The following is a 25,537-nucleotide window of genomic DNA, read 5'->3' as shown; positions in this document are numbered from 1 at the left end:
TTCGATGGAACTCCTACAGAAACTTCCGGAGAAACTCTTGCAGAAACTTCCGGGGGAACTCCTACAGCAACTTCCGGAGGAACTCCTACAGAAAGTTCAAGAGGAACTCATACAGAAATTTCAGGAGGAACTCTTACAGGAACTTCCGAAAGAACTCCTACAAGAACTTCCGCAGGAACTCCTACAGGAACTTCTACAAGAATTTCCGGAGGAACTCCCATAGGAACTTCCGGAGGAACTTCTACAGGAACTTCCGGAGGAACCCCTACAGGAATTTCCAGAGGAACTCATACAGGAAGGTTCCGGTTTAACTTCCAGAGGAACTCGTACAGAAAATTCCGGAGAAACTCTTAAGGAACTTCCGGAGGAACACCTACAGCCATTTCCGGAGGAACTCCTACAGAAACTTCCGTAGGAACTTTTACAGAAGCTTCCGGAGAAACTTTTACAGACACTTCTGGAGGAACTCCTACGGCAACTCCTACAGGAACTTCTGGAGTACCTCCAAAAAGAATTTCCGGAGAAACTCTTACAGAAACTTACAGCAACTTCGGAGGAACTCATACAGAAACTTCCACAGAAACTCTTGCAGAAACTTCTGGAGAAACTCCTAGTGAAGCTTCCTCAAAAAATCCGGGGATCTTTGGGAAGAACTTCTGGAGGAGCGTCTAGAGGAATTTTTGGGTGATCTTCTGGAATGCCTAGAAGAACGTCTGCAACACTTTCTGAAGGAATTTCTACAGGAACTTTTGCATTAACTCTTAGAGGAACTTCCGGAGGAACTCTTACAGAAAATTCCGGAGGAACACCTACAGGAACTTCCGGTGAAACTCCTACAGGAACTTTCGATGGAACTCCTACAGAAACTTCCGGAGAAACTCCTGTAAGTATTTCCGGAGGAACTCCTACTGGAGCTCCCGATGGAACTCGTACAGGAACTTCCAGAGGAACTCATACAGGAACTTCCGGAGAAACGCCTACAGTCATTTCCGGAGGAACTCCTACAGAAACTTCCGTAGGAACTTTTACACAAGCTTCCGGAGAAACTCTCACAGACATTTCTGGAGGAACTTCTACAGCAACTCCTACAGGAACTTTCAGAAGAACTTCTTCAGGAACTTCTGGAGTAACTTCAAAATGAATTTCCGAAGAAACTCTTACAGAAACATACAGCAACTTCCGAAGGAACTCCTACAGAAACTTCCGGAGAAACTCTTGCAGAAACTTCCGGAATAACTTCTGCAGGAATTTCCGAAGGAACTTCAACAAGAACTTACGTAGGAACTCAAAAAAACTAGAAGGACTTCCGAAAAAACTTCTTGAGAAACTTCCGGAAGAACTCCTAGATGAACTTCTAATGGAACTTCTGAAGGAAATTTTAGAGGATCTTACTAAAAAAATCTAATTCTAAAGGAACTTACGGAAAAAAAACTCCTAGAGGAACTTCAAGGAGAAATCCTAGCTAAACTTCCGGAAGAACTTCTAGAAGACTCTTCAGATGAAAACCTAGAGGAACGTCCGGAGAAGTGTGAAACTTCTGGAAGAAAACCGAGGAACTTTCGGAAACAAATTTTCAGAAGGTGCAGGTCGTTAGGCCGAATGCCGTTAGGTCGAAAGGGTCTCTGTCAACTTTACGGTACATTAGTTTCTAGAGGAAATCCTAATGGATTTTTCGGATGAACTGCTACAGGAACGTCCAGAGGACCCCTGCAATAACTTACGGAGGAACTCCTACATGAACTTTCGGAAGAACTAACGGAAGAACTCAAAGAGGAGCTTCCTAAGGGAACTTCCGAACAGCAACTTACATAAAAAACTCCTGTAGGAACATCCGATAGAACTTTTAGTACAATGTCCAGACAAACTTCTACAGGAGCTTTTGATGAAATGTCCGAAACTTCTAGAGGAGCGTCCGAAGGAACTCCTTGCGGAGCTCCTAGGATGATTTTTGAAGGAATTCCTAGAATTTCTGCAAACACTAAATTTGAACATACAGAAATTTGAAAGGATCATAATTTATAAGGTATTAAAGTACAAAATAATATCCGAAGCCAGAAAGTACGAATATGCGAAAAACATCTGAAAGCAGATCCAAAAACTACAAAAGATCATGAAGCAGAACAGTACAGAAGATTATAAAAGATCACAAGCAATAAGGTCGGAAAAGTAGATAAGACAAGGTTAGAACAAAAAGATTAGAAATGAGGAAACCCAGCTTCAGACGAAATCGACGAATCAGAAAGTCAGAGGCTGAAAGGACTAGAAAACAGAAAAGATCGGAATCAAAGATGGTTAAAAGGAAAAAGATGATCGACTCTTTATTTTGCCAACGACACGCTATTTAAGTAACACTACTGCCATCTTTTGAGGGAAAAGCGCGAAAAACTCTTTTTTCGACAAAATTTTAATCATCGTGCAATCAAAAAACGATGATAAAGTGGAAGAAACACGCTATAAAAATGTTACACAGAAGTAAGTACGACTCACATAAAATCAGGCTCTTCTGGAGCAACTTAAAATTTGTGTAATTTTTACATATGTTATAAAAATGCTCCTGTGCTGATTTTTTTTCTTCTTTCTCTTACAATTTATGGCATCTAGAAATGATTGACAATATCGGACATCCTCGTTTGAGCGGTGTAGCTTTTTTTAAGCGTTACTAGAAGATCGTTACATATTAGTTGGCGTTTGACTCACAAGCGTCGCCATGTCGCCTAGAAAAGACAGGAGTCCATCATCTTTTTCCTTCTAACCACCTTTGCCGGAATACAGACAGTACATATGATAGGCAAAAGGCATAAAATATCAGAAAGTCACAAAGTAGAAAGTTTCAAAAGGTATAGTAGTTGAAATGAAAAGAGCTTCGAAAATCAGACACCAAAAGGCAGGAAACGTCGATCATTAGAATACGAAAGACAGAATATCGCAAATGAAGATAAGAGTGCAGAAAATAGCGAATATCTTATGTTATAGAAAATCAAACATACAAAAGGGAAAAACAGCAATCCTAGGAAAAGTATAAGAGACTGGAGAGCGGAAGATCCAAAATCCATAAAGCAGAAAAGATGAATCAGAACTGTACAGAAGAGTATAAAAGATCACAAACAAAGGTCGGAAAAGTAGATAAGACAAGGTTAGTAGAAAAAGATTAGAATCAGAAAGTCAGAGGAGACTTTAGAAGGCTGAATAGACTGGACAACAGGAAAAAAATAGGCAAGATTGGAAGGGTAAAGCAGAAAAGATCGGAATACAGAAAATTACTGATAGTAGAAAAAAAACAACAGGAAATAAAATATCAGAAGGCCGCAAAGTAGAAAGGTATAAAAAGGTATAAAAGTTGGAATGTAAAGAACATCGCAAATCAGACATCAAAAAACAGGAGACATCGAGAATTAGCATACGAAAGACTGAAAAATCGTGAATGAAGACAAGAGTACAGAAAACAGCGAATTGCTTATTCTCTAGAAAAATAGAAAACATAGAAGGGAAAAAAGCAAGCTTTAGAAAAGTATAAGAGTCTGGAAAGTGGAACGTACTAAAGGGACAGAAGAACAAATACACTGAAAACGTAGAATAGATTGTTATAGACAGGCATTCGCGTGAAACCTTAAATATTTTGATAATATCTTGTTTTTATTAAATAACACGATAAAGCGTGTTATTGCTATTACTTAGTAAAATATGAACCTTGGCACTTTCGATCCTGGTTGACGTTCACTTAGTAGACACAAACGCCATAGGAGTTTTACTTTTTAACACCGGGGTTGTTCCTATCTGACATTTCGGAAGGGACACGGAAAACACAATACACACAAAATTTGAGTTTAAACCAAAAGGTGTGACGAAATCTCAAAAACCGAAAATAATTGTTTTTTGAACTCCACCCAACGAAAACCATTTGAAAATTGATGCTGGCCAAAACTTAATCTTTCGGTACTAAAACTGCGATATGGCTTTAGCACCCTATTGTCACACAACATAGGCTAGACTTCAGATAGACCCAGCTGAAATAATCCCCTGTCGCGCACTCCGTATTTGACATTCAAATTAGCGAGCGCTCCTCGGCGCGGACCAGTTTGTTCGCAGCGGCACACGAGCATGACTGACATCTTAGTTTGCCATGACGATATGGGTGACACGTTCCTGATGCGCCTACTTCGTCTACCTACCGTGTTCCGCCTCGCACAATCATTAGTCCGGTCCGGATCGCAAATATGCTCCCGGGTAGTCATTATACGTTGTACACATTACAGTATGATTACCATTATCGTGTCCCCCGGTGATTATCATGTTCAGGTTAGGGTCCCCCCTCCTCAAGAAGGTTGCATCTTGTTCAACCAAGAAGACGGCCGTTATTAGAGGCCAGAGCTCTGCTCGTCTTTATCTTTCCGCATGCTAAAAGCTTAAACTAGTTGCATCGTGCTTCTGGACAGAACGGTAGAATGCTATCATTATCATATTGGTGCAACCCATTCCTCTCCGGTCTCCGAATAGCGATCTTCGTTCCCCGATTGAGACTTCCGTTCAGAGGCAGCTGTTGTGGAACTGCTTATAGAGAGAGGGAGCTTCGTCGTACACGTCGAAAGACGATGGTGGATGGAAGTTAAAAGTGATTCCAGTTTGTCTTATCGTAATCGAACAACATTATTATGCTCTGCTGAACCGCGCAATTTATTGCTAACTTTCAGATAATGCCTCGAATCTTTCTCTATTTCAATTGAATTGGTTATATCTTGTTCTGTTGCTTCAAATCGTAGTAGACTGTGATTTTGAATTTCAAAAATGTTTACAAAAATTTAGCTTTAATTATGAATTTAATTGGAATTACTGGCATCACTGCCACCAAATGTCAAAAACTATACAATAAATTGAAACAGGTCAAACCAAATACTAATTCCACAATCTTCTCTTCCTCTTCCGCAGGGTTCTGATGGAGGGTCCGTCGTGTTTGCATCGACACCACAGACGCAGGCGGTGCCCCCGGTGGCGGCCGCCCCCAGCCCGGCGGTCCCCCGCAAGTCGGACTTCCCGCCGACGACGGGGCTGCCCCTCAGCAACGGGCCGCTGGCGGGACTGGCCGGCAGTGCCAGCCCGGTCCCGGTGCCCCCGGGGGCAGCCAGCGCAGGACCAGCCCCGCCGGCACCGTCGCCAGCGCCAGCGGCCCTTCCGCCGCCCAGCCTGCCACCGCCTTACCCAACGACACCAATGCAGGTGAGTCTTATTTCGCTTTACTGTTTAGGACTTCTTTGACAGAAGATGGCGCCCAATGACAGATGGTTTTCAATTTGACGTTTTACTGGGCTTGTTTCGGTGAAACATGGGTCACTAGATGAATTTTGAATAAAGATTAGTGTTTCACCACAAATGCAAGATAAATCCAAAGCCAACTGAGTTTCCACAAAAAAAAAAACTTCGAGTTGCGGAGAGAAAGCAACGGTAATCGTTTATCAAAACGATCACCCAACCTCTCGTCATCGATATTTTAATATTCATGTCTCAACTCAACTCGACTCGTGCTCTTTAGCTTGCTCACTTTGGAAACAGCCAGATAAAAGTGGCATAAAATATTAACGATTTTTTTTTCTCCACCGATTCTGTCGGTTTTTGCTGGTTTTACAACCCACAATATCGCGGTAGGCGGCGGTTATCGTCGAACCCAGATCGAACCAATCCGAGTAGGCTTATAAGCCATACCAAGGGAACGGATTCGAGCTTCGTCGAGACCTGACCGTGATGGTGGGAGCCTAATTTGCTGCCTAATTGTCATCTTGATCGTTTGCGTCGACATTTAAACTGACGTTTATTACTCCCCCTGATGACGATGGCTGCGAACCACGGCCGTTTGTGGATTTCTCGAAGTAGGCCGATTGCCACCGGGGGAGGTGTGCGCGTCGTTTGGGCCTTTGCGTACGATAGCCATTTTTACGACTTTCGAAACCTCATCACGATTCGACGAACACGGGGCTTCGGGTTGGAAACCATTGAGTCATAATCGTAAATTATTCAATTTGATTTCCATTTAGTGCCCACTTTGCCGTAAATGGGCGGCTAAATCGTTCCGAAAGGTTATGGATTCGTTTGAAGAATCAAATTTTCGACAGAAGGTTTGTATTAAGCTCAGAATGTCATCGACCTAAAAGCGTCAATATCCGCTAAATCAATCGTTTTATGCGTGGAAGACACTCTCATCCGGTGGTTGTCATGGAGATTCCGACCGAATCCGGCAATAACCTCTAACGATCGCAGCAAACCACCAGTCGTCGGAAGTCAGTAAAATCCGCACGCGGCCTACTGCGTGCAGTGCGTCGCGTCGTGCTCGCTTTATTATCGGACTGTTAAAAAAAAAACTTTCCTAACGACGGCGATATATATTCATAAAACATGGCGGACTTCCTATTCGGTCATCTCAGATAAAACAGCCAACTTTTGACGGCTAAGTCCTCGTGAACTGCCCACTCTTACAAAATGGGTTATTTATGCAACGTCGACCGCGATGGAATACGCATTTTTGTTAAAGACCAAAAACACATTAGTATTCCATCGCTTTTTTGAGGCGATACAGTTCGGCTTGTAATTGAGCCATTAAGAGGTAATACAAATGAGGGGAAAATGAGGATTTACAACCCTGCAGAGGCTATTCGATCTCTGATAAGTGCCTGAAACAAGCTTCGAATGCATAATGGAATTGCGCTTCTCGTTTGTCTATGGTTTAACGACGGCTAATTAGCAATTGCTGGCGGTAAGATTATCTACAGCAGTGATCAGCGGCAGTCGTGTTCGCCAGTAGGTCATTTGTTTTAATACCTTTAGAGTTTCTCCAAGTATGCATGGATATTGCTTAATTGAATTTTTAAATTAGGTTATGAAAAAGATAAGGAAACTGTTGAATAGGATTCTGAAGCCCTGTCCCAATTTTAGTATCAAACGCTTAAGTTTAATTCATAAACACGTGTTTACTTAATTTTTAAATAGGGTAACTTACATATTCTCGGCAGTCTAAACCGATGCCGCGCTTCTTTTGTATTTTTCTCGGGCATCTGCAGACAAATTCCGTGTTTGTCTGTTTACATTTATGCGTTGCTCAATCCTCTACCGATTCACACCGACAGAATTGTCAAAATGCTTTTGGAAACGTTTTTACATCGCTGCAAAGATCAATTGTCAGTGTGACTAATGTCGGCAGCCTCATTCTCTTCGGCAACTTTCCCATGAGAACTGCTGGTGAATCTCTTCGGCAGCTCCAAATCAGTCGCATTTTGCGGCGTGTTTATTTGAATAGATGACATCTCTGGTTATATTATTTGTTCAGTCACGGAAATCTCGTCAGCGGAAAGGCGACATAACAAAGAATCATCTGAATGTTTTCATAGATGTGTTTTATAGAAAAATAATGTGTATTTGGCGTTTGAAATTTGGTTGCCGATAATAGTCGAATGGTGCCGAAGCCGTAAGTCTCCCTGGATCTCGCCGGGGCTATGGACAGCTTTCTGTGCGACGACGCATGCTTCCCTTGGGCTGGCCTCGCGTCAGAGCCCTTTCGAAATTCTTCTGGACGCTCATGTGCACTTCGTTACTCTACGATGACTCATTCTCCGCTGCTGCAGTTCGACCTCTCCTGGTTGACCAGTTGGATGCCGAGGTCGGTCCAGCGATTCCGGTTGGTTGATAAATTCCGGTTCGCTGGCGCTCCGACGACCCAAAACTGGTTTGTGACGATCGAGGCTACTCGGCCTAGTCCCCGACGGTGGAGCTAACCTACTCCGGCAAAGCGCTTCTTCATGCTTCGATACTGGCCGGTGGAGTGTCGAAGTCGGTCCAGCGATTCCGGTTGGAAGATGGCTTCAGGTTCACTGGCGCTCCGACGACTCAAGCCGGTGATACGCTACGTACTACTCAGAGTAGTCCCTGGCCGTGGATCTATCCTACTCCAACGAAGATTTCCCCGGCGGCGGAAGATCCCCCGAACCGATACTATCCGGGCAAATGCCGAGGTCGGTCCTGCGATTCCGGCGGAGAGAAGTTCACAGGCGCCCCGACGGCCATTTGCCGGTACTGTTTCGTGATCTACTGGGCTAGTCCCCGGCGGAAGGACATAGCCTACTCCGGTCGGTAAGTGCCGAGGTCGGTCCTGCAACTCCGGATGGAGGATGGCTTCCGGCTTGCAGGCGCTTCGACGACTTATTACCGATACTACGCTACGCCCGCTCTACTCGGTCTAGTCCCCGGCGGAGGATCTAGCCTACTCCGGTCGCACCTGTTGGTCTCCTTCATATGCTCGCTTCAACAGACGGACTTATCGAGTGCCGAGGTCGTTTCGACGATTCCGGCTGCCCCAACGACTCATAGCCATGTGCTGTCCACTGCGTTATTGCCGCTGCTTCTCTCGCCATTTTCGTTGTAAAAAGACATCAGCTGGACGATTGTCCTGTTTACCGCGTCCCATTTCTCTTCGTCAGCACACATTCGTTGGACGATGTTGTGCACATTAACGAGATTGCCGATGACGGATGTCATCTCGGCTCGCTCATGCTCGAAGCGCGGACATCGGAAGATCACGTGCTCAGGGGTTTCGTCAACATCGCCGCACCCGGTGCATAACGGTGATCTTGCGTGTCCAAACCTATTCAGGTATTTCTTGAAGCAGCTATGACCAGATAAAAACTGCGTCAAGTGGAAAATCACTTCTCCGTGTTTTCTATTTACCCACATCGACAGGCACGAAATTAATCGGTGGGTCCATTGACCGTTCTCAGCGTTATCCCACTGCTGTTGTCATTTCCTCATGGTTTCATCTCTGGCTCTTTTCCGAAATCCCCGCGTGCGTCGATCCTTGTAGGCATGGCCATCAGTCTGAACGTACTGTTCAGCCGGTGCATTCTGCAGTGCTGTCACCCTCACGGGGTCAACGTATCTGAGTATCGACGTAGACACGCTCGCCAGTAGTCGTTTTTTGCTGCTGCTGATCGCTGAATTGTTCATGCCCAACAATTCGGGATAGAGCTGATATCACCTTCACGGCCCTCTCACATGCATAATCGACAAGGCTGTTGAAGTTCAGCCGATCATCGATCACTCCCAGGTGTCTGACTCCTTGTTTTGAGTCGATGGTACACTGTCCAACCGAAATTCTCGCCTGCTTCACTGCCTTTCTTCACACCCCGGGGGAAGCTTAGATTCAACACTCCGTCATACATAGCGTACCAGAGGGTTGGGCCAAGAATAGAACCCTGTGGAACGCCCGCCGTGACTGTTGTGCACTATTTCCCAGCATCTGTTTCGTAGATCAATATACGATTTTGAAAGTAGCTCCTCAAAATCTTACAAATATACTCGGGGACTTCCATTCTGTGCAGCGATTCGGCGATCGCAGCTCAACTGGAACTGTTGAAGGCATTTTTTACGTCCAGAGTCCACTCCGCAGTACCGATTTCTTCTCTTCTTTTGCTTCCGCGCCCTCTCTATAGCATCCACGACCATTTGGATGGCATCAACGGTGGATCTACCTTTCCGAAAGCCGAACTGCATGTCGCACAGGCCGTTTTCTCCCTCCATGTATTTCGTAAGCCTGTTTAGGATTACTCGCTCCAGCACTTTTCCAACTGTGTCCAGCAGACATATCGGTCTATATGCTGGAGGATCTCCAGGAGGCTTGCCTGGTTTAGACTGCAGCACCAGCTTTTGTCGCTTCCAAATGTCGGGGAAGTTACCCTCCTCGATGCCTTTTTGCAGCACGATCCTGAACATATCCGGGTTTTCTTGGATTGCTGCTTTCAGAGCTACGTTGGGGATACCGTCTGGTCCCGGTGCCTTCCTGGTTTTTAAGGCTCTTGCCAACGCGATTAGCTCATCGTTCTTTACCTGGGCTTTTTCTTCGTCGTCATCTTGTGATCCGTAAGGTGTGGACGGCGAGCTCGTCGGTTCTTGCCGGGGGAACAGCGCTTCAATGCTGGTCTTCATCTTCTCCGGACACCTATCGGGTGGTACAGCTGGGCCTCTGTAGGCGTCACCCCACGGGTTGGAATTGGCGTTGCGACAGAGCTCCTCCAGACAGGCTTTCTTGCTGAGCCGGATTTTCCTGTTGAGAGCGGGTTTTGCCGCCTTGTACGCTGGTCTTCGATCTGCTCTTTCAGCATCGTTGCGGGCTCTCTGCATCATTCTCCTAGCCCGAAAACAGCTTGTACGCAGATGTCGCGGTTTACCTTCCCTCTGCATGGTTGCATCGCACGCTCGTGCGAATGCCGCTGTCAGCTCACTCGCAGTAAAGTGCTGAGCATTGCGCTCCAACCTTCCAACCTCAAGGCCCAACGAACACCTCCTTGTCAAACTGCGACGTTTTTCTCCTCCGCTCCTTTGATAGAGTCGCACGCGCTTCCAACTGCCGTCCGCTACCAATATTGTACCAAAGTGCTTGGTGGTCACTGTGCGTATACTCCTCACTCACTTGCCAGTTCAAACTTGCTAACAGCCCACGGCTACAGAAAGTTACGTCAATAATTGACTCTCGGCCATCACGATGGTATGTGCTGGTGATTACGCGTTGTCTGCTATCCAGTTCCCATCGTCGGCCGGGGCACGGTATGGCTCCGGTATGATAGCCACATCGCACTTGTACTCCGCTACAGATTGCCTCAGCAACTGTTGTGCTGTGTTGAGGTTAATTTGTATAACATCCACTGTGGTTTGGTAGCAGTCGCCTTCATGAAGGCCGGGCATCGCAGGCCTCCTGTAACGTGGTTGTTACTCTCTCCGCTAGCGCAGATCATACACTTTGGAGGCTTCCGGCAGGCTTGCGCCTTGTGGCCTTCTTCTCCGCACCTTCTGCATAAATTACCTCTGTGAGGCCCCTTGCAGAATGTAGCAAGATGACCGCACTCGTGGCATCTGTAGCATGCTTCCGGTTTCTGCCTCAGCCGTCGACAAATTCTTCTCAGTCGATTCCACTTTCTGTGCAACGGCCGCCCGTTCCTTGACAGCTAGCCCAAGGGCTCCTTGGATCTTCAACGCCAAAGTCTTGATGTCTTTGTGCACATTACTTCTTTTATCGACGAACTCATGCAATTCGCCCACCAGTTTCTTGGCTGCTACAACTCTCGGTAGCTTTAGCACTTTCGACCATGCACTGACCTGAGCCTGTTGATGCTGTTCTCGAGGCTGCTGCTCCTGCTGTTTCTCCTGATCGCGCTGCTGTTGCCCTAGCTGCGATGGTAAGCCTCCTTTGGCGAAAGTGTTCGACGCGCCTTCTTCGATTTAAATTTGTCCGTGTGTGTTTTACAAAAATGTCACCTAATTATCTCAGCCGTTTATCAACACTTTTAGCTCCAAATGAAAGCTAAAACATTCCCATAGAACGCTATTAAATTTCATTGCGATCGGACTTTTCGTTACAAAGTAATGATTCAAAAAGTATCTTGAAGCAGATCCGTCACACTCGGGCTCAGATTGGGTACCACTTCTAGTACTGCATTTGGTCCCTCGGTAGTGCAAAAGGTACCCAAGTTTGACATATCGCAGTACACTTTGAACGGCATTCTAGATTACCTTATGAGCCATAAAATTTTGAGCAACTGCAAGGGACATGGGGGTCTTTAATTTGTCTTTGTCCTGAAGTACTATAAAAAGCATATTCTAATATTTTCAAGTGTCTGCATTTTGATCGATTTCTTAGCTATTTTTGAACCGATTCAAATTTTTTAATCGGTTAATGAAAGCTCTGACATGTATTCATTACCCTTCAAATTTTCATTGAAATCGGATTACTAGTTACAGATATATCAATGGAAGAATTTTGTAAAGTGCTGGAAAAAATTATAAGTTTATTCTAATATATTCAATTTTTTTACATTTAGATCAATTTCTCAGCTATTTTTCATCCGATTTGAGCTCTTTTATTTATCAATTGGAAGCTCAGACATCATTTACAATCATGTTGCAATCCAATTATAAGATACAGAGATAAAAATCATTTTTTTTTCAAAAATCTTTAAAATTCCGCTTTTTTCAATTCAAACTTGCACATAAATTAAAAAAAATCGCTGGAAAAATCATTTTAGGACATCAATTTTTTATTTTTCTGTATTAGTTTACCGATTAATATATGAAATAGTGAGATAAAGTTTGATATCCGCATTTTGACGTGCAGTTTCCAGGACTTTTCGCAAACCATTGAACTATTAGAAAATGCCGGATAGAACATAGTCGCACCATACTAAAGTTTAGTTTTTCTGATACAAGGTTCCAAACGAATGATGAATAATAATTACTTCAAACCTGTACTGAAATGTAGGAAGGGTTCAGTCTCATCGGTGGATTAAGTCAGGTTTTTATTTAAAACTTTCTGATAGTGTACAAGGCTAAAAGAGAAATTGCTTCTTTCGCGAGATTTGTGCCTTCAAAGTTTTGGTACATTATTGAACTTTGATTCCAAGCTGTTTCACTTTAAGGTGAAAAGTAGCCTTCTGAGACTGACAGAAGCTTTTTGAAGACCTTTTGTTGGCTGAAGCTGACTTCCTGAAAAAAAAAACAAATATCTTATGTCTTTTTCAAACCAAAGTTGGCCTTGTGAAGCTGAAACTCTCTTGTGCAGGCTAAAATTTGCCTTGAAATTTACTTTGTAAGACCTTATTAAAGTCAAAAGTAGCCAAAGTAGCATGGCCTTTTGAAGACGAAAAGTAACCTCGGGAAGGCGGTCTTGTGAAGGTCAAAAATTGCCTTGCGAAACCCGAAAGTGACCTCATGAAGGCCAAAAGAGACTTTGAGGAGATCAAAAAAGGCATTTTGAAGGCCAGAAATGCTTTTTTGAAGGTCGAAAAGTCATTGTGAAAGCCAAAAATGGCCTTATGACGGTCAAAAAGACCATGTGAGGACCAAAAGAGGCTTGAAAGTATTCTCCTAAATGCCAAAAATGTCCTTTTGATGGCCTAGTGACGTCCAAAATTGGCCTTGTGCAGATCAAAAGTGGTTTTATGAAGGCCAGCAAAGGCCAAAGGTGGCCTTTTGAAGTCAAAAGTTGCTTTATGGTGGCCAAAAGTAAGCTTGTGAATGCCAAAAGCTTCATTGTGATGACCAAAAGTGGTCTTGCATTGCCAAAAGGGGACTTGTGAGACTCAAAACTGGGCTTGTGAAAGCCAAAAATTGTCATTTTAAGGCAAGAATTTTCTTGGGTAGACCGAAAGTGGCCTTGTGTAGACTAAAAGCGAAATTGCGAAAGCCACCTTTGTGAAGATCAAACATGGCCTTGTAAAAGCCTAAATAGGCTTGCTTGCAGCGAGTCGCTTTTCAGTGACTTGGTCATTAGTTTCGAACTGGTCACTAGAAGTTCACTATTCGCAACAAAACAGGGCTGGTAGCGAATCACTTTCTAGTGACATAGTAACTTTTTGCGAACTGCTTACTCCTACTTTACTATTCGCAACAAAAAATCGATTTTTTTGACGAAACTGGTCACTAAAGTGACTTGGGTTTCTCGAGAAGCTTTGTGTTTAAAATTCTGGCAAAGTTCCGGAAACGACTTTGAGTTTAACCCTCTTATACCCAATCCCACCTTTAAACGGGGTACACTTTGGAATTTTATGTATTTTTTCGTGACTCGGAAATCAAAATGATTTTATTTTTGGCTAAAACCTTGACTCATAACACGCACATAAGAAAAGTTTTTTATGACTTTTGAAACTTTTTTGTATTTTTGAAAATTGTTTGAAAAATTGTATTCTTATATAACCTACAAATACCCGGGGTTCATTTAACGTGCGATATAAAAAATCGTACCTTTTATATTTTTCTACGATCAACCTATCACAAAAGAAGAGCTTGGTGGTATTCAAATAATTTTAAACCTGTTTTTCCGTTAAATACACGGAAAATAAAAATGTTTCCAGAAAAATATTAAAAATTTAATATTTTTAAAATTAGCGTAAAAATTTGAATTTTTATTATTGCCAAAAATCAGTAACTAGAAGAGGCTTCAAGAAAAAATGAAAAAGGGTAGGGATGTTCAAAAATAAAAATTATAAAAATCAAAAACCGAAATCCATAGATTTGCGAATAAAAATAAATCATTGCCCAAAACGTGTTTAGAACGATTTTAGATAACTTAAAATGATATTTAGATCGAAAATAAAAATTTGGGTATTAGAGGGTTAATCATATGGCAAAGGTTTTGAATAAAATTTGGTCGAAATCCGAGACATATGCATGACAGAACAGATAGATCAATTGTGAGCAAAAAATCCAGTGTAATTTTCGGTAGAGTGCTAGAAGAGATGTTCTCTCTACCCTCTGAGGGAATCTTTCCATAACTCTTACAGAAGGTATACCAGCAACTTATCTGAAATTCCTTCCAAAAATCCCTCCACAAATGGCTATTACTTATCTTTGAATTTACTAAGAATTCTGCCAAACATGTTAGTTGGAATACCTCCTGAGATTCATTTGGGTTCTGCCGGAAATTGATGAAGTATTTTTTGGATTAGGTACTAGTTTGATTAATCGACTGACTCTTAATCGAAGGTAAAGTCTTTATGAGACACCTGACAGGATTTTGTACGGATTTCTGCTGATTTACAGCAAATTCTTCCAGCCATTCTCAACTAATTTCTTATGGGATCCTTACTGAACTCATGGCGAGTTAATTGATGGATGAACAAATGACACGGTCCTTTAGGTATTCTTGAGCAGATTGATGTTTAGTTCTCGAAGAAATTCTTGGCAAAATTTGTGATGTACTCCTAAGAAGATGTGTTTTTTTCATTTATGTAAAAAAAAATAACCAGTATAGGGAAACGATATTTTTTTTAACAAGATATCGTTTCTATAAAAACAGATTTCTTCTTTGACTCAGAAAAAGTTTACCCAGATCTAAAGTTTCTCCAGGTGTAGGTCATAAGGTCATGTCTAACGATAATTCCTAAGGTATTCCTATGACGGAGTTCTTCTTCTTCTTCTTTCTGGCATTACGTCCCCACTGGGACAAAGCCTGCTTTTCAGATTAGTGTTCTTATGAGCACTTCCACAGTTATTAACTGAGAGCTTTCTTTGCCGATTGACCATTTTTGCATGTGTATATCGTGTGGCAGGTACGATGATACTCTATGCCCTGGGAATCGAGAAAATTTCCTTTACGAAAAGATCGTCGACCAGCGGGATTCGAACCCACGACCCTCAGCATGGTCATGCTGAATAGCTGCGCGTTTACCGCTACGGCTATCTGGGCCGTAGTTATAAGTATCGTTTAGATATTTAAAATAATCGTTCATACCGGTTTGTCCAAAACTCTTTCGAAATTCAACATGTTTCGAACCCACATTATTTGACAAATTTCTTATTAATTTATTCTAACAAGCACTTAACTTTTTCAATTTTATTTATTTTTTTGTTTTGCATCCGGGAGACATTCGGGAATTGGAACAGTTTTCAGTACGCTATGTACGACATTCGTCCCCTAAAGATGAAGGAAGATCTCCAATGAACACATTATTATTTTGCTGTTCGGCCGCTACCAGTCCTGGGCTTGCCAAATTGACCTTTAGCAGACCAAAAAAGGCATTGTTAAGGCCAAAAGAGATCTTTCGAAGGATAAAGATGGCTTCGTCAAGACAAAAGTGACTTTGTAAAGGACAAAAAAAGGCCTTACATAGGCTAAAATGACCGTTTGTGGGTCAAAATGGTCTTACGAGAGCCTAAATAGCCTTGTGAAGAAATAAAAATTAATTTTGAAAACAAAAGTTCAACTTGACTTTGTAAACAGATATCAACAATGAATGATAAATTTTAATTTACGCTTGATTGCAATTCAAAATAATATTTCTTGGGAAAATTTTTACAGTATATGCATGACGTTTGTAATTTTCATACACTGAGAAAAAAAGTACTCTGCATTCGTTTCAAAACTTATTCGAAATTTGTCGCTGAATGTCAAACGGGCTTGCTAATACAATTTTGTGAAGTCAAAAAATGGAATCATGGGGCTAAAAGAGATCTTTCGAAGGATAAACTCGTTAAGACAAAAGTGACATTGTAAAGACTGCAAAAGCGAAAAATGTCATTGTGAAGACTTTTTGAAAGCTTCAAAACGCTTTGTAAAGACCAAAAAGGTCTTCAATTGGCCAAATTGACCTTTTAAAGATCAAAATGTCCTTATGAAAACCAAAATAGCGTCGTGAAGACCAACAATGAATGTTTGAAGAAAAAGTTCAAATTGATTTTGTGAACAGAGATAGAAATTTCTTGACACAGTATATGACGTTTTTTTTAATACACTGAGCAAAACCACCAACCTACATTCGTTAGAAAATTCATTATAAATCCGTCGCACCGAATCATTGCATTTTTCGCAGTTTTCAAACTCTGCCGCCCTCTCTAGTTCACCGCATTTAACAAATGACCATTTTCTGGTCCCCATTGGAGCCCCCAGCAGGAGATTAATATTCCATTTTGCAATTCTACACCGCGTGGCGATGATATAGATGGACAATCATTGAACCGATTGTTGTCTAGCGGACGGAAAACGGCCTTTCGCCGCCAGTGATGTCCCATTCTGACTGCCGCGTGTCGCCGTTCGTTATTACCAGGAATCCATTCCCCCCAATAAATGCACAGAAACTTATCCAACCAATCGGAACAATACACGAACCGAACCGAACCGCGCAATGTTTGCTCGCATATGGCTGGCTCACAATTCGATAATGGTTGGCTAATGAAATAATCATAACGACAATTAGCTGCTCTCGCTCCATCTCGTCCGATTGTTGTTCGCGGAAGGACGCTGAAACGGACAATTCAATTTGCGTCGTGCGGGTTTCCCCCGAATGTAGGCAAATATTTGCATAATTGCATTGATTTGTCGTCGTGCGGAGGAATTTCCATTGGGTGTGATGCGTTTCTGCGGTTAGAATCCCGAGCCGAAGCGGAACATCGGTTTCGCATTACGAATTTATCCACCGCGTGTCGTCGTCTGTCTTTTTGCGCGCCTAAGTGTATGCGAACGAGCGCGCTTCTCACACTTTCCCCTGGCGCTACGCCCCCCGGTCCAAGCCACCGAGTCATCGCCTACTGAGACCGGCTTGTTGTGTCCCCCCACTTGACAAACTCTCATTTCGACTGCATTTCGAAATCAATTTATGCAGGAGTATAATGGACTCACGTTGGCATGAAATAATTAAAATTCCTGGCTTGAATTTATTCGCGCGCACATCGATTATTCATACTCCGGTTGTTTGGCTGGCTGCTGCTGCTCCCGGAGTTACCCACTGAGAGAGTGGACACAGGGCGGTGTAGATTTTAATTTGATTTGCAAAATAACTCGACTCAATAATTCGGTTTGCTCGCGCATTATTTGCAGAGCACATATTTCGTCGAACGCGCGAGCCGTGGCGATTAAATTAAATGATAATTTTGTGGAACGGTTTTTTGCACCCTCCTCTAAGTTTGCTCATTCACTCACTCACTCACTCACTCGAGCCTATGCTAATGAGCATTTAATTAAGTGAGCATGGGGACTTGTTTGGGGAATTTCCATCCCGCAACAGTAGGCGGCGACATACATAAAGGGAAGCTGTTAATTTAGAGGTTATGTTTCAATTGAGGATGTCGAGCCGTCGTATCGCATTCCCGCGACGTGCTAATCAATAGTTTATTCATTTATCTAATCGATCCGCGGTCGGTGCCGCCTTCGTCGTCGCCACCGCGCCCTTGCAAACGACAGGTTTAACGCGGCGGCGGTTACCAACCGCGCCTAACTAATGGCACCACTTAGCATCGTAATGGGCACTAATTCAATAGCACCTCAATTAGCATAAACAAGCTCATTGACAATGTTTTTTTCCTCTATCTCCTTGCAAAAACAGGTCTCAAATGGTCCGATCGGTACCCACCTAACGCCCATCGGCGGCCATCCTGCAGCTGTGGCGTCGCCTCAGTCGCAGCAACCCGGCGTGGCGTCACCCCAGCAGCCGCAGCCTCCTGCGTCACCACAGACGGCGGCCGGACTGAGCAGTAAGCCGCTCCTACCGACGGCATCCGCCAAGATTCCGGCAACGTTAAGTACAACGACTGCGACGACGACGGTAACGACGGCAATATCGGCGTCCCAGCAACCGGGCAAGCAAGGGTCTCCTCAATCGCCGCTGCAGCCCATTGGATCGGTACCATCGCCGGCCATGCAGCAGCAGCCGCACACGCCGCAATCTCAGCCGCCGCCTTCGCCGCAACAAACGCCAATGCAGCAGCACAATAGCAACAGCAACAGTAGTAGTAGTAACAGCGGCCCTGTCAAGCCGTCCTCCGTTCCGAGTTTTATCGGAGCGGGGTCGTCCTTTGCAGCGGTCACCACGGCGTCCGCTTCTCTACCGAACGGCCTGCCGCCTCCAACCATACCAGCCAACGGTGGTCAGCCGCCGCACACCAACTCAAGCAGCAACAGTGCAGCGCCATCTTCACTGCCAGTGAACGTACCCCACACGCCACCGGCGGCTACGCCTGCAAGCGGGCAAAGTCCTGCCATCCATCCCTCGGTGGAAAGCTCACTGGCTGCGTCAACGAGCGGCTTGCGGACACACAGCCCTGCCGTGGCAACTAGTGCTGCCCTCTCGGCGGCAGTAACGCCAACAGGTCTACTCAATGGATCTCATGCCACCCATCCGGGTATCCCTCATTCAGCCGCGATGATGTTACCGAACGGTCTCGGTAGTATACCACCCCATTATCGAGCGGCTTACCCTGGATACCCTCTCTACGCCCCCTACGGTAGCTTTAATCACAATCCGTATCTACCGCCCTCGGTGGCGGCTCCAAATCTATCACCTCGAATGCATCCAGGAGCTCCTCCAGGTCTCGGCGGCTTACCACCGTCGATGCTCGGTCTCGGCCTAATGGACTCCCGACTGCAGCACCCCCTTGCGGGTACCAACGGTAGTCCTTCGCATATGCGCGATCGGGACGCCTCGCCGATGGGTCAACCGCCCTCGAAAATCGTGCGACCCATCACCCCGAACGCCAACAGCAACGGCAGCAATAGTAACTCTTCGTCAGCTCCTTCGGCAGCGGCGGCGGCACCCCCTCATTCCTCGAGTGGTCCTGTGCCGCCACCCTCCTCCCACATACCATCCCCGCACGGTTTAAGTACGGGTGTACCGCATGGCGCCACCCCTCCATCATCACACCCATCGCTGAGGGATCAGCCGCCGTCGCAGCTGACGCATCCCTCGCTCGGCGGCTCATCACATCTCTTACCTCCTCATCATCCGGCGGCCGCGTCCCAACAGCAGCAGCCGCCGCCCCTCTCGTCGCATCCTCAGCCACCAGCGCCGCATTTAGTAGGACCATCCTCGCATCATCCGCTGGTGGGGCCACTTCCGCCGGGAATGCCGCACGGAAGCGCCCACCATCTCTCATCACACCTCCCGCCTACTAGCAGCAGTAGCAGTAGTAATAGCAATAGTGCCCATCTGTCGCATCCCTCGGTCATGGCCGGCGGCGGTCCCGGCACGCGAACGCACTCTCCCAGGGGGCATAGTCCCAACCGTGAAAGAGATAGTTATAGGTGAGTGAGGGGGAAGACTTGCGGTGCACGTGAAGCTTTACTAATGATCTTTTCTCTGTCTTCTTTCAGTAGTAACGTAAGTAGTTTATCGCGATCGACGCCAGGATCTGCGCTACCGTACGGTAGTGGAGGCAGCAGCGCGAGTAGCGCCAGTACCGGTGGCCCTCCGCCGGGTCCATCACCAACGCTTCCTTACAGTTCGGCTGGTCCACCTGCACTATCCTCTCCGGCGGCGATGTCCGTCTCGTCGGCGGCTTCGTCCGCCGTGTCTTCTAGTCTTACCTACCCTAAACCTTCGCTAGCGTCCGTTACGACCAGCAGTAGTTCCAGTGGCAGCACAAGCTTACCGGCGGGTCCTCCGGGCTGGCCGCCGACTCTACCACCTTCGGCTGCTGCATCTTCCGTGGGGGCGCCACCGTCACACTCACCGGCGGCCAGCTCCCTTGTAAATAACAGTTCTTCCTCCCTGTCTCGACCAACTCCTCCCCCGCCTTCTGTCTCGTCCGGTGGACCGACGCCCTCGCAGCCACCGACGTCGCATTCCTCCGTACCCCCATCATCATTCCCGGCGCCGCTGTTTGCAGCGCCGTTACCTCCGCCGGTCGTTTCCTCGGCCAGCACACCCTCGCAACCGACGGCACCGCACCCATTCTCGGCCGAATCGTTATTCTCCACAAAAGGTAAGCCCCGATTACACCATCGAAAGACTACCGCTTAACACGCTTCCTCCTCTTCAACAGACCAAGACATGCTGCGGCGCGAGTTGGACAATCGGTTTCTTGACCGGAGCGGTCTCAGTACGGTTCCGGCACCGCCCTACCTGCGCCAGGAGCTGCATCACCATCAACACCAGCACACCCATCTGCATCAGCATCAACACCAGCATCAGCACCAGCCGATCCTGCCGTCGGCTGCCTCTGCGTCACCAGCGCTCTTTCCACCGCCTCTCTTCAAGGACGTGCCGAAGATCGGTGCCGTCGATTCGCCCTTCTACCGGACGGGGCTCGGAATGCCCGCCTATCCGTACGGTCCCGGACTGCTTCATCCCGGCCTAAGTGGACCAACCCAATTCGTACCACCGAGCCACTTGCAATCGTTTGTGCCCAAGGTAAGTCCCGGCGAAGCCATCATCCCCACCCGCAGTAGACCATTTTTGTGTTCTGTTGCCTGGTTGGTGTAAATGTTCCTAATATCTCACACGCACACATCCGCGCGCTCCTGCAGCCAATCATAAAGCTTTGTTTTTCTTGTTTCTCGTTCTCGTTCGTACTTGTTTTGGTTCGTATAACCACTCATCGCCATCACCACCACTACTACTACTACTACCACTACCACGAAATACACGTTCACAGCAGCAGGCACCGCCGGTTGATCCGACCAAAAAGGTAGGTTCCATCCCCACCACCCTTGGCAGAAAGGGGGCGGGGTTCATTGCGCTTTTCCCATTCCATTCTTTTGTGTTGTCCCTCCATCCCCCATCATCATTGCATGTTTTGTGTAGAAGAAGCTCCGGGCGCGAAGCGCCAACGAGGTAAACTACCGAATAGCGCACAGACCTGTTTTTCTCGGGATCCGATCACAAACGTCGCGCACAGTGTGACTGATCAACGCCATTCGTTTCTCGTTCGCAGAAAACCGGAAAGTGGAACGCCATGCACGTGCGGATAGCGTGGGAGATCTACCACCACCAGGCGAAGCAGAACCCGGACAAGGCCGCGTCGATGAAGACGGCCACGGACATGCTGAGGCCGCCGTCGCACATGTACCCGCCGTCGGCGGCCGGTCTGGTGCGACCGCACGACCTGCCGTCGTCGGCCTATCCCCCGACCGGGCTGCCGGGTCGGCCCGGGCCCTACGAATCGGCACCGCTGCCGCCGAGCTTCATCGGTTCGGCCGCTAGTCATTTAGGTAAGGTTTTCCCCTCGGGCACGGTCTTCAGCAGTAATAGTAGTCACCATGTACTAAATGCCGCTACATGTGTTTCAAAAGGTGTCTCCCCCTTCGGTCGATACGCATCGCCGTACGGCGGGTCGCCCTTCAGTGGGCTGTCGCCGTTCTCGCGGGACATCCCGATCGGATCGCAGATGGCCGGATCGTTACACGACCCGTGGAGAAGGTAAGTTGTTGAGGGTCTGTTCAAGAACAATTCATAACTGATGGATTTCCTTGCGTTATTTTTCACAGTGCAATACCACGTGGAGTGGCTGGGTATCCTCCGGGGCCACCGCCGGGAGCAGCCGGTGCGTGGCCGCCGACGATCAAGCCAGACCCTAGCGTGGCAGCCGAAACGGCGCGACGAGAGGCCGAAGAACGCGAACGGCAACGGGAACGTGACGAAAGGGAACGGGAACGGCAGAGGAGAGAACGCGAAGAGCGCGAGAAGCAAAGAGAACGCGAACGAGAGGAGAAGCTACGCAAGGAACAGCAGGAACGAGAGCGTGAGCGAGAACGAGAGCGGGAGAGAGAGCGCGAACGAAAAGAGAAGGAACGACGGGAAATGGAAAGGCGAGAGATGGAGCGGGAGCGGATGTTGGTTCAGCAGCAACGGGAATCGAAGGCGGCCGCTGCAGCGGCTAGTGCGAACTCCATGGTGCGAGACAGGTCTCCACTGAGGAACGGAACCGAGCTGGACATCCGGATCAAGGAGGAACCGCAAGTCAGCATGCGAAGCAAGGAGGAAGAGATGATGATGCGAAGTCAAGCGGCGGCAGCAGCAGCTGCTTCCGACCCACGGTACCATCCCTCGATGATGCCGCATCCGTACATGACTAGCCGACATCCGGCGCACATGCTACCGACTGCCCACCTCTCCCGATCGATACTACCGCCCACGATGGGTATTCCCTCGCATTTCCCTCCGCCTGGTCCATGGGGAGCGGATCCCTTCCGGGACTATCGGCTCGAATCCCTGCACCAGCTTCGCTACAATCCCATGGTAGACCTGTACCGAGCGGAAGAAGCCAAAGCCTCGCTTCTGTACGCAGCCCAATCTGCGCACTACCGTGGCAAAGAACCAAGTCCTGTGCCACCACCCCAGTCGCACCATCGGATGCAACCGGGACCGCAAGGACCCGGCGGACCCCCGGGTGGTCCACCCGGTAGTCTGAAACCTCCGTCATCTCACCCGCTAGGTCCTCCCACCAACGGTCCCATGCAAGGAGCACCACCAGGAGGCCCCGGCGGACCACCTCCCGGAGCGCCGGGTGGACCCGTGCCGGGAATGCCCGGTGGCCCCGGACCCCTCCCCGTATCGGTCGATATGCACAAAAAGGAAGACTCCTGCCAATCGCGATGATAGTCATCATCAACGGCGTCCGCATCATTGATCGTTATCGATGACGACGATTGAGGGAGTGAGCTGCTGTCCACCAACCGTACACACAACACAGAACAATAGCAAACCGCGAGAGAACGAATCAAAAGCAGACCGACGAGAGCATGTGATGCACTGACGAGAGGAGAGGACCGAAGCGGAGTCCGAACCGGAGCTTCGAAGGCAGGAACGAAAAGCGAGAGGAAGCAAAAACAACAAAAGGTGATATTTTTAAATTGTAATTAGGACGTTAAACACACACACACACGTACACATACAAGCGTTGTTCGAAGTCGACGAATCGACGCGCGAATGGTGCAACAAAACAGAACTTTTTTCCGATCGGAAGAAGCGCGAACAGAGAGAGATAAATGGAAATTATTAGTGAGATATTTAATATATATACATAGAGACGCGCTGAAACTAACAAACAAACACACACACACATACATATTTGTAGAAATTTGTGCATTTTTTCCAATTTAATGGAAATCGGACGTTGCGCGTTGCATGTGTGTGGGCAAGCGCGCGCGTGTCACAAGCAGTAGTGGTTTTATTTCATCCATCCTCTTTCGCTCTGATGTAGTGGGCTTAACCACTATTACAGCAAAACCAAGAGCGGCGCCGAAGCCGACGACAACCTTCTGTACTATACTAATACTTGTAATAATTGTAAATGTTAAGTAGTGATATTTGTATAAACAACAACAAAATTAGGGCGTGTGAGCGCGCGCGCGCGCGAGAAGGAGACGATGAAATTGTGCAACACAAAAGCGCTTTGTATTGTATTTATACCCTAGATGATTTGTTTGAAAAACAATAGGAGGAAACGGTGAGCAGCTAATGGCGGCAGCTCACGGTCATGGTTTTTTAAAAAGGAAGGTTTTATTTTTTCGTTGTTGCATTGGGTGCGCGCGGGAATGCGCGGAGGAGGTTCGTTGCATGGAATGCGGAATGGGGAGGAAGCGGTTGGGAAAGGGGATGTGATGGGAAATGGGCACTGCGGGTGTGGGTTCGGACGGTTGGTAATAATTTCTGTTCTGAGTTGATAACGCAAAACTCACATTTCAAGGAGAATATTCAATTCATTGTTACATCAATACAGCTGCTGTTTGTGAGAAAGATAGGTTTTTCGTCGTGTCAGGTTAAAATTAGCATGGAACGAGCTCACCACCAGGGCAATACTCATGAAGATTAGCTCACCATATGAGCATTCTACAGCGTTTGTAAAAAAGCCAGATTATAGATTGAAACTTGAGAGGTTTCTTTGGATGTTCAGAGGTTACGGTAGAATCCTAAATCTAAGCGGCTGCATAAGAGGCTTGAACCTATAGTTTTTTCGAGGATGAAGCCTTTGAGAATCTGAAGATGATGGAACACTGAAGCGAATATGCAGAAGAGCAACACGTATGAAAACTTCATGAAACGAGCTCACCATATGAACAACAACCAACGTTCATAAAAAAATAGATAATAGATTAAAACTTCGAAGTATCCATTGAAGCTTCAGAGGTTTCGGTATCATCCTGAAGCTATTGCATAAGAGGCTTGTCGCTTCAGCCTATCTTTAGAGATTTTCTTCAGAATTCTGATCATCGGTAGAATCAGTCGTTTGAATCTCGGAGTACAACCTGAAGTTTTTTCGAGGATGAACCTTTTAAGATTTTTTAGGTGACTATAGCAGATATTCAGAAGGGGAACATGAAATAAGCTCACCATATGAGCAATTACCAGCATTGGTAAGAAGCTAGAAAATTGATGGAAACTTGAGAGGTTTCTTTGAACGTTCAGAGGTTACGGTAGGATCCTAAAGCTAAGCGGCAGCATAAGAGGATTGAAGCTTCAGCCGTTGGAATTTCGGAGTACAACCTCTGAAGGTTTTGTCAAGTATGAAACCTTTGAAGTTCTGAGGATGACGAAATACTTAAGCAAATGTTCAGAAATCTCTGATGGAGTCCTACAGAATCCTTGAAAACTGTGAAGCTGCAACGGAAACCTTAATTTACTGGTCCACATTTTGCAGTTTCACCTTACATTTTTCCGAAGATCCATGTCAGAACTTGTCGAAAGCTTTAGTAAGGCTACGCGGAGAAATCAGATTACCCAAAAAGAAAGTTCTTTTTACTCAAATTTGGGTAAACTGCATTTAGTTTTTACCCAGGGTTGGGTTGTTTTGCTTCTCTCGCAACAGCAATGTTGTCAAAAACAGAGAGAGACGCACCGACCCAGCGTCGAAGTTCAATGGAATAAGCCAAATTTGGGTTCTTTCGAATTTACCTAACGTTAAGTTGTTTTAACCCATCACGGAGACTTCGAAAGCTACCGCTGGGTAGATTTTTTTGCAGTGAGTTGTTTGTTTTTTCCGCTGTCAAATGGAAACAACCTAATGATAGGTATATATCAGTTAACCCAAATTTGGGTTATCCCACGGAAGATCCGAATTGCGTCAAAAGAAGTCAAAGTTGGGTTGATTTGCGGCTCCGTGTATGATTTCCGTCGTGTTGGTTTAAAAAAGCATAGAACGAGCTCACCATCAGTTACAAATCACTCATGAAATGTCTTTAATAAGCCTTTAATGTGAAGATGAATCCAAAATCGAACTTCGCTTAGCTACAGCAAAGCATCTGGGTAGTCAGACGGCATATTAGGAACTCTCAGAGCGATGCTTGCAAAAGATTCTAAAGGAATTT

At 46.2% G+C, this 25,537-nt stretch overlaps 1 protein-coding gene across 1 annotated transcript in view; it reads left to right on the top strand.

Moving 5' to 3' along the window:
* The window catches only part of LOC110680850 (proline-rich protein 36), a 578,332-nt gene extending 554,031 nt beyond the window's left edge, over nucleotides 1-24,301 (top strand). Inside the window, exons 5-12 of the mRNA XM_021856646.1 lie at nucleotides 4,924-5,211; nucleotides 17,841-19,534; nucleotides 19,604-20,214; nucleotides 20,275-20,642; nucleotides 20,887-20,919; nucleotides 21,166-21,442; nucleotides 21,524-21,650; nucleotides 21,719-24,301. Coding sequence (XP_021712338.1) covers nucleotides 4,924-5,211; nucleotides 17,841-19,534; nucleotides 19,604-20,214; nucleotides 20,275-20,642; nucleotides 20,887-20,919; nucleotides 21,166-21,442; nucleotides 21,524-21,650; nucleotides 21,719-22,829 — 4,509 coding nt within the window. The 3' untranslated portion in view covers nucleotides 22,830-24,301. The remainder of the gene's footprint in view (nucleotides 1-4,923; nucleotides 5,212-17,840; nucleotides 19,535-19,603; nucleotides 20,215-20,274; nucleotides 20,643-20,886; nucleotides 20,920-21,165; nucleotides 21,443-21,523; nucleotides 21,651-21,718) is intronic.
* The last annotated feature ends 1,236 nt before the right edge of the window (nucleotides 24,302-25,537 follow it).

Source organism: Aedes aegypti, chromosome 1, assembly GCF_002204515.2.
Source record: "Aedes aegypti strain LVP_AGWG chromosome 1, AaegL5.0 Primary Assembly, whole genome shotgun sequence".
In the NCBI taxonomy this organism is placed as follows: Eukaryota; Metazoa; Arthropoda; class Insecta; order Diptera; family Culicidae; genus Aedes; species Aedes aegypti.
The sequence above is the reverse complement of the archived record's forward strand: the minus strand, read 5'-3'. Positions and strand labels throughout refer to the sequence as shown.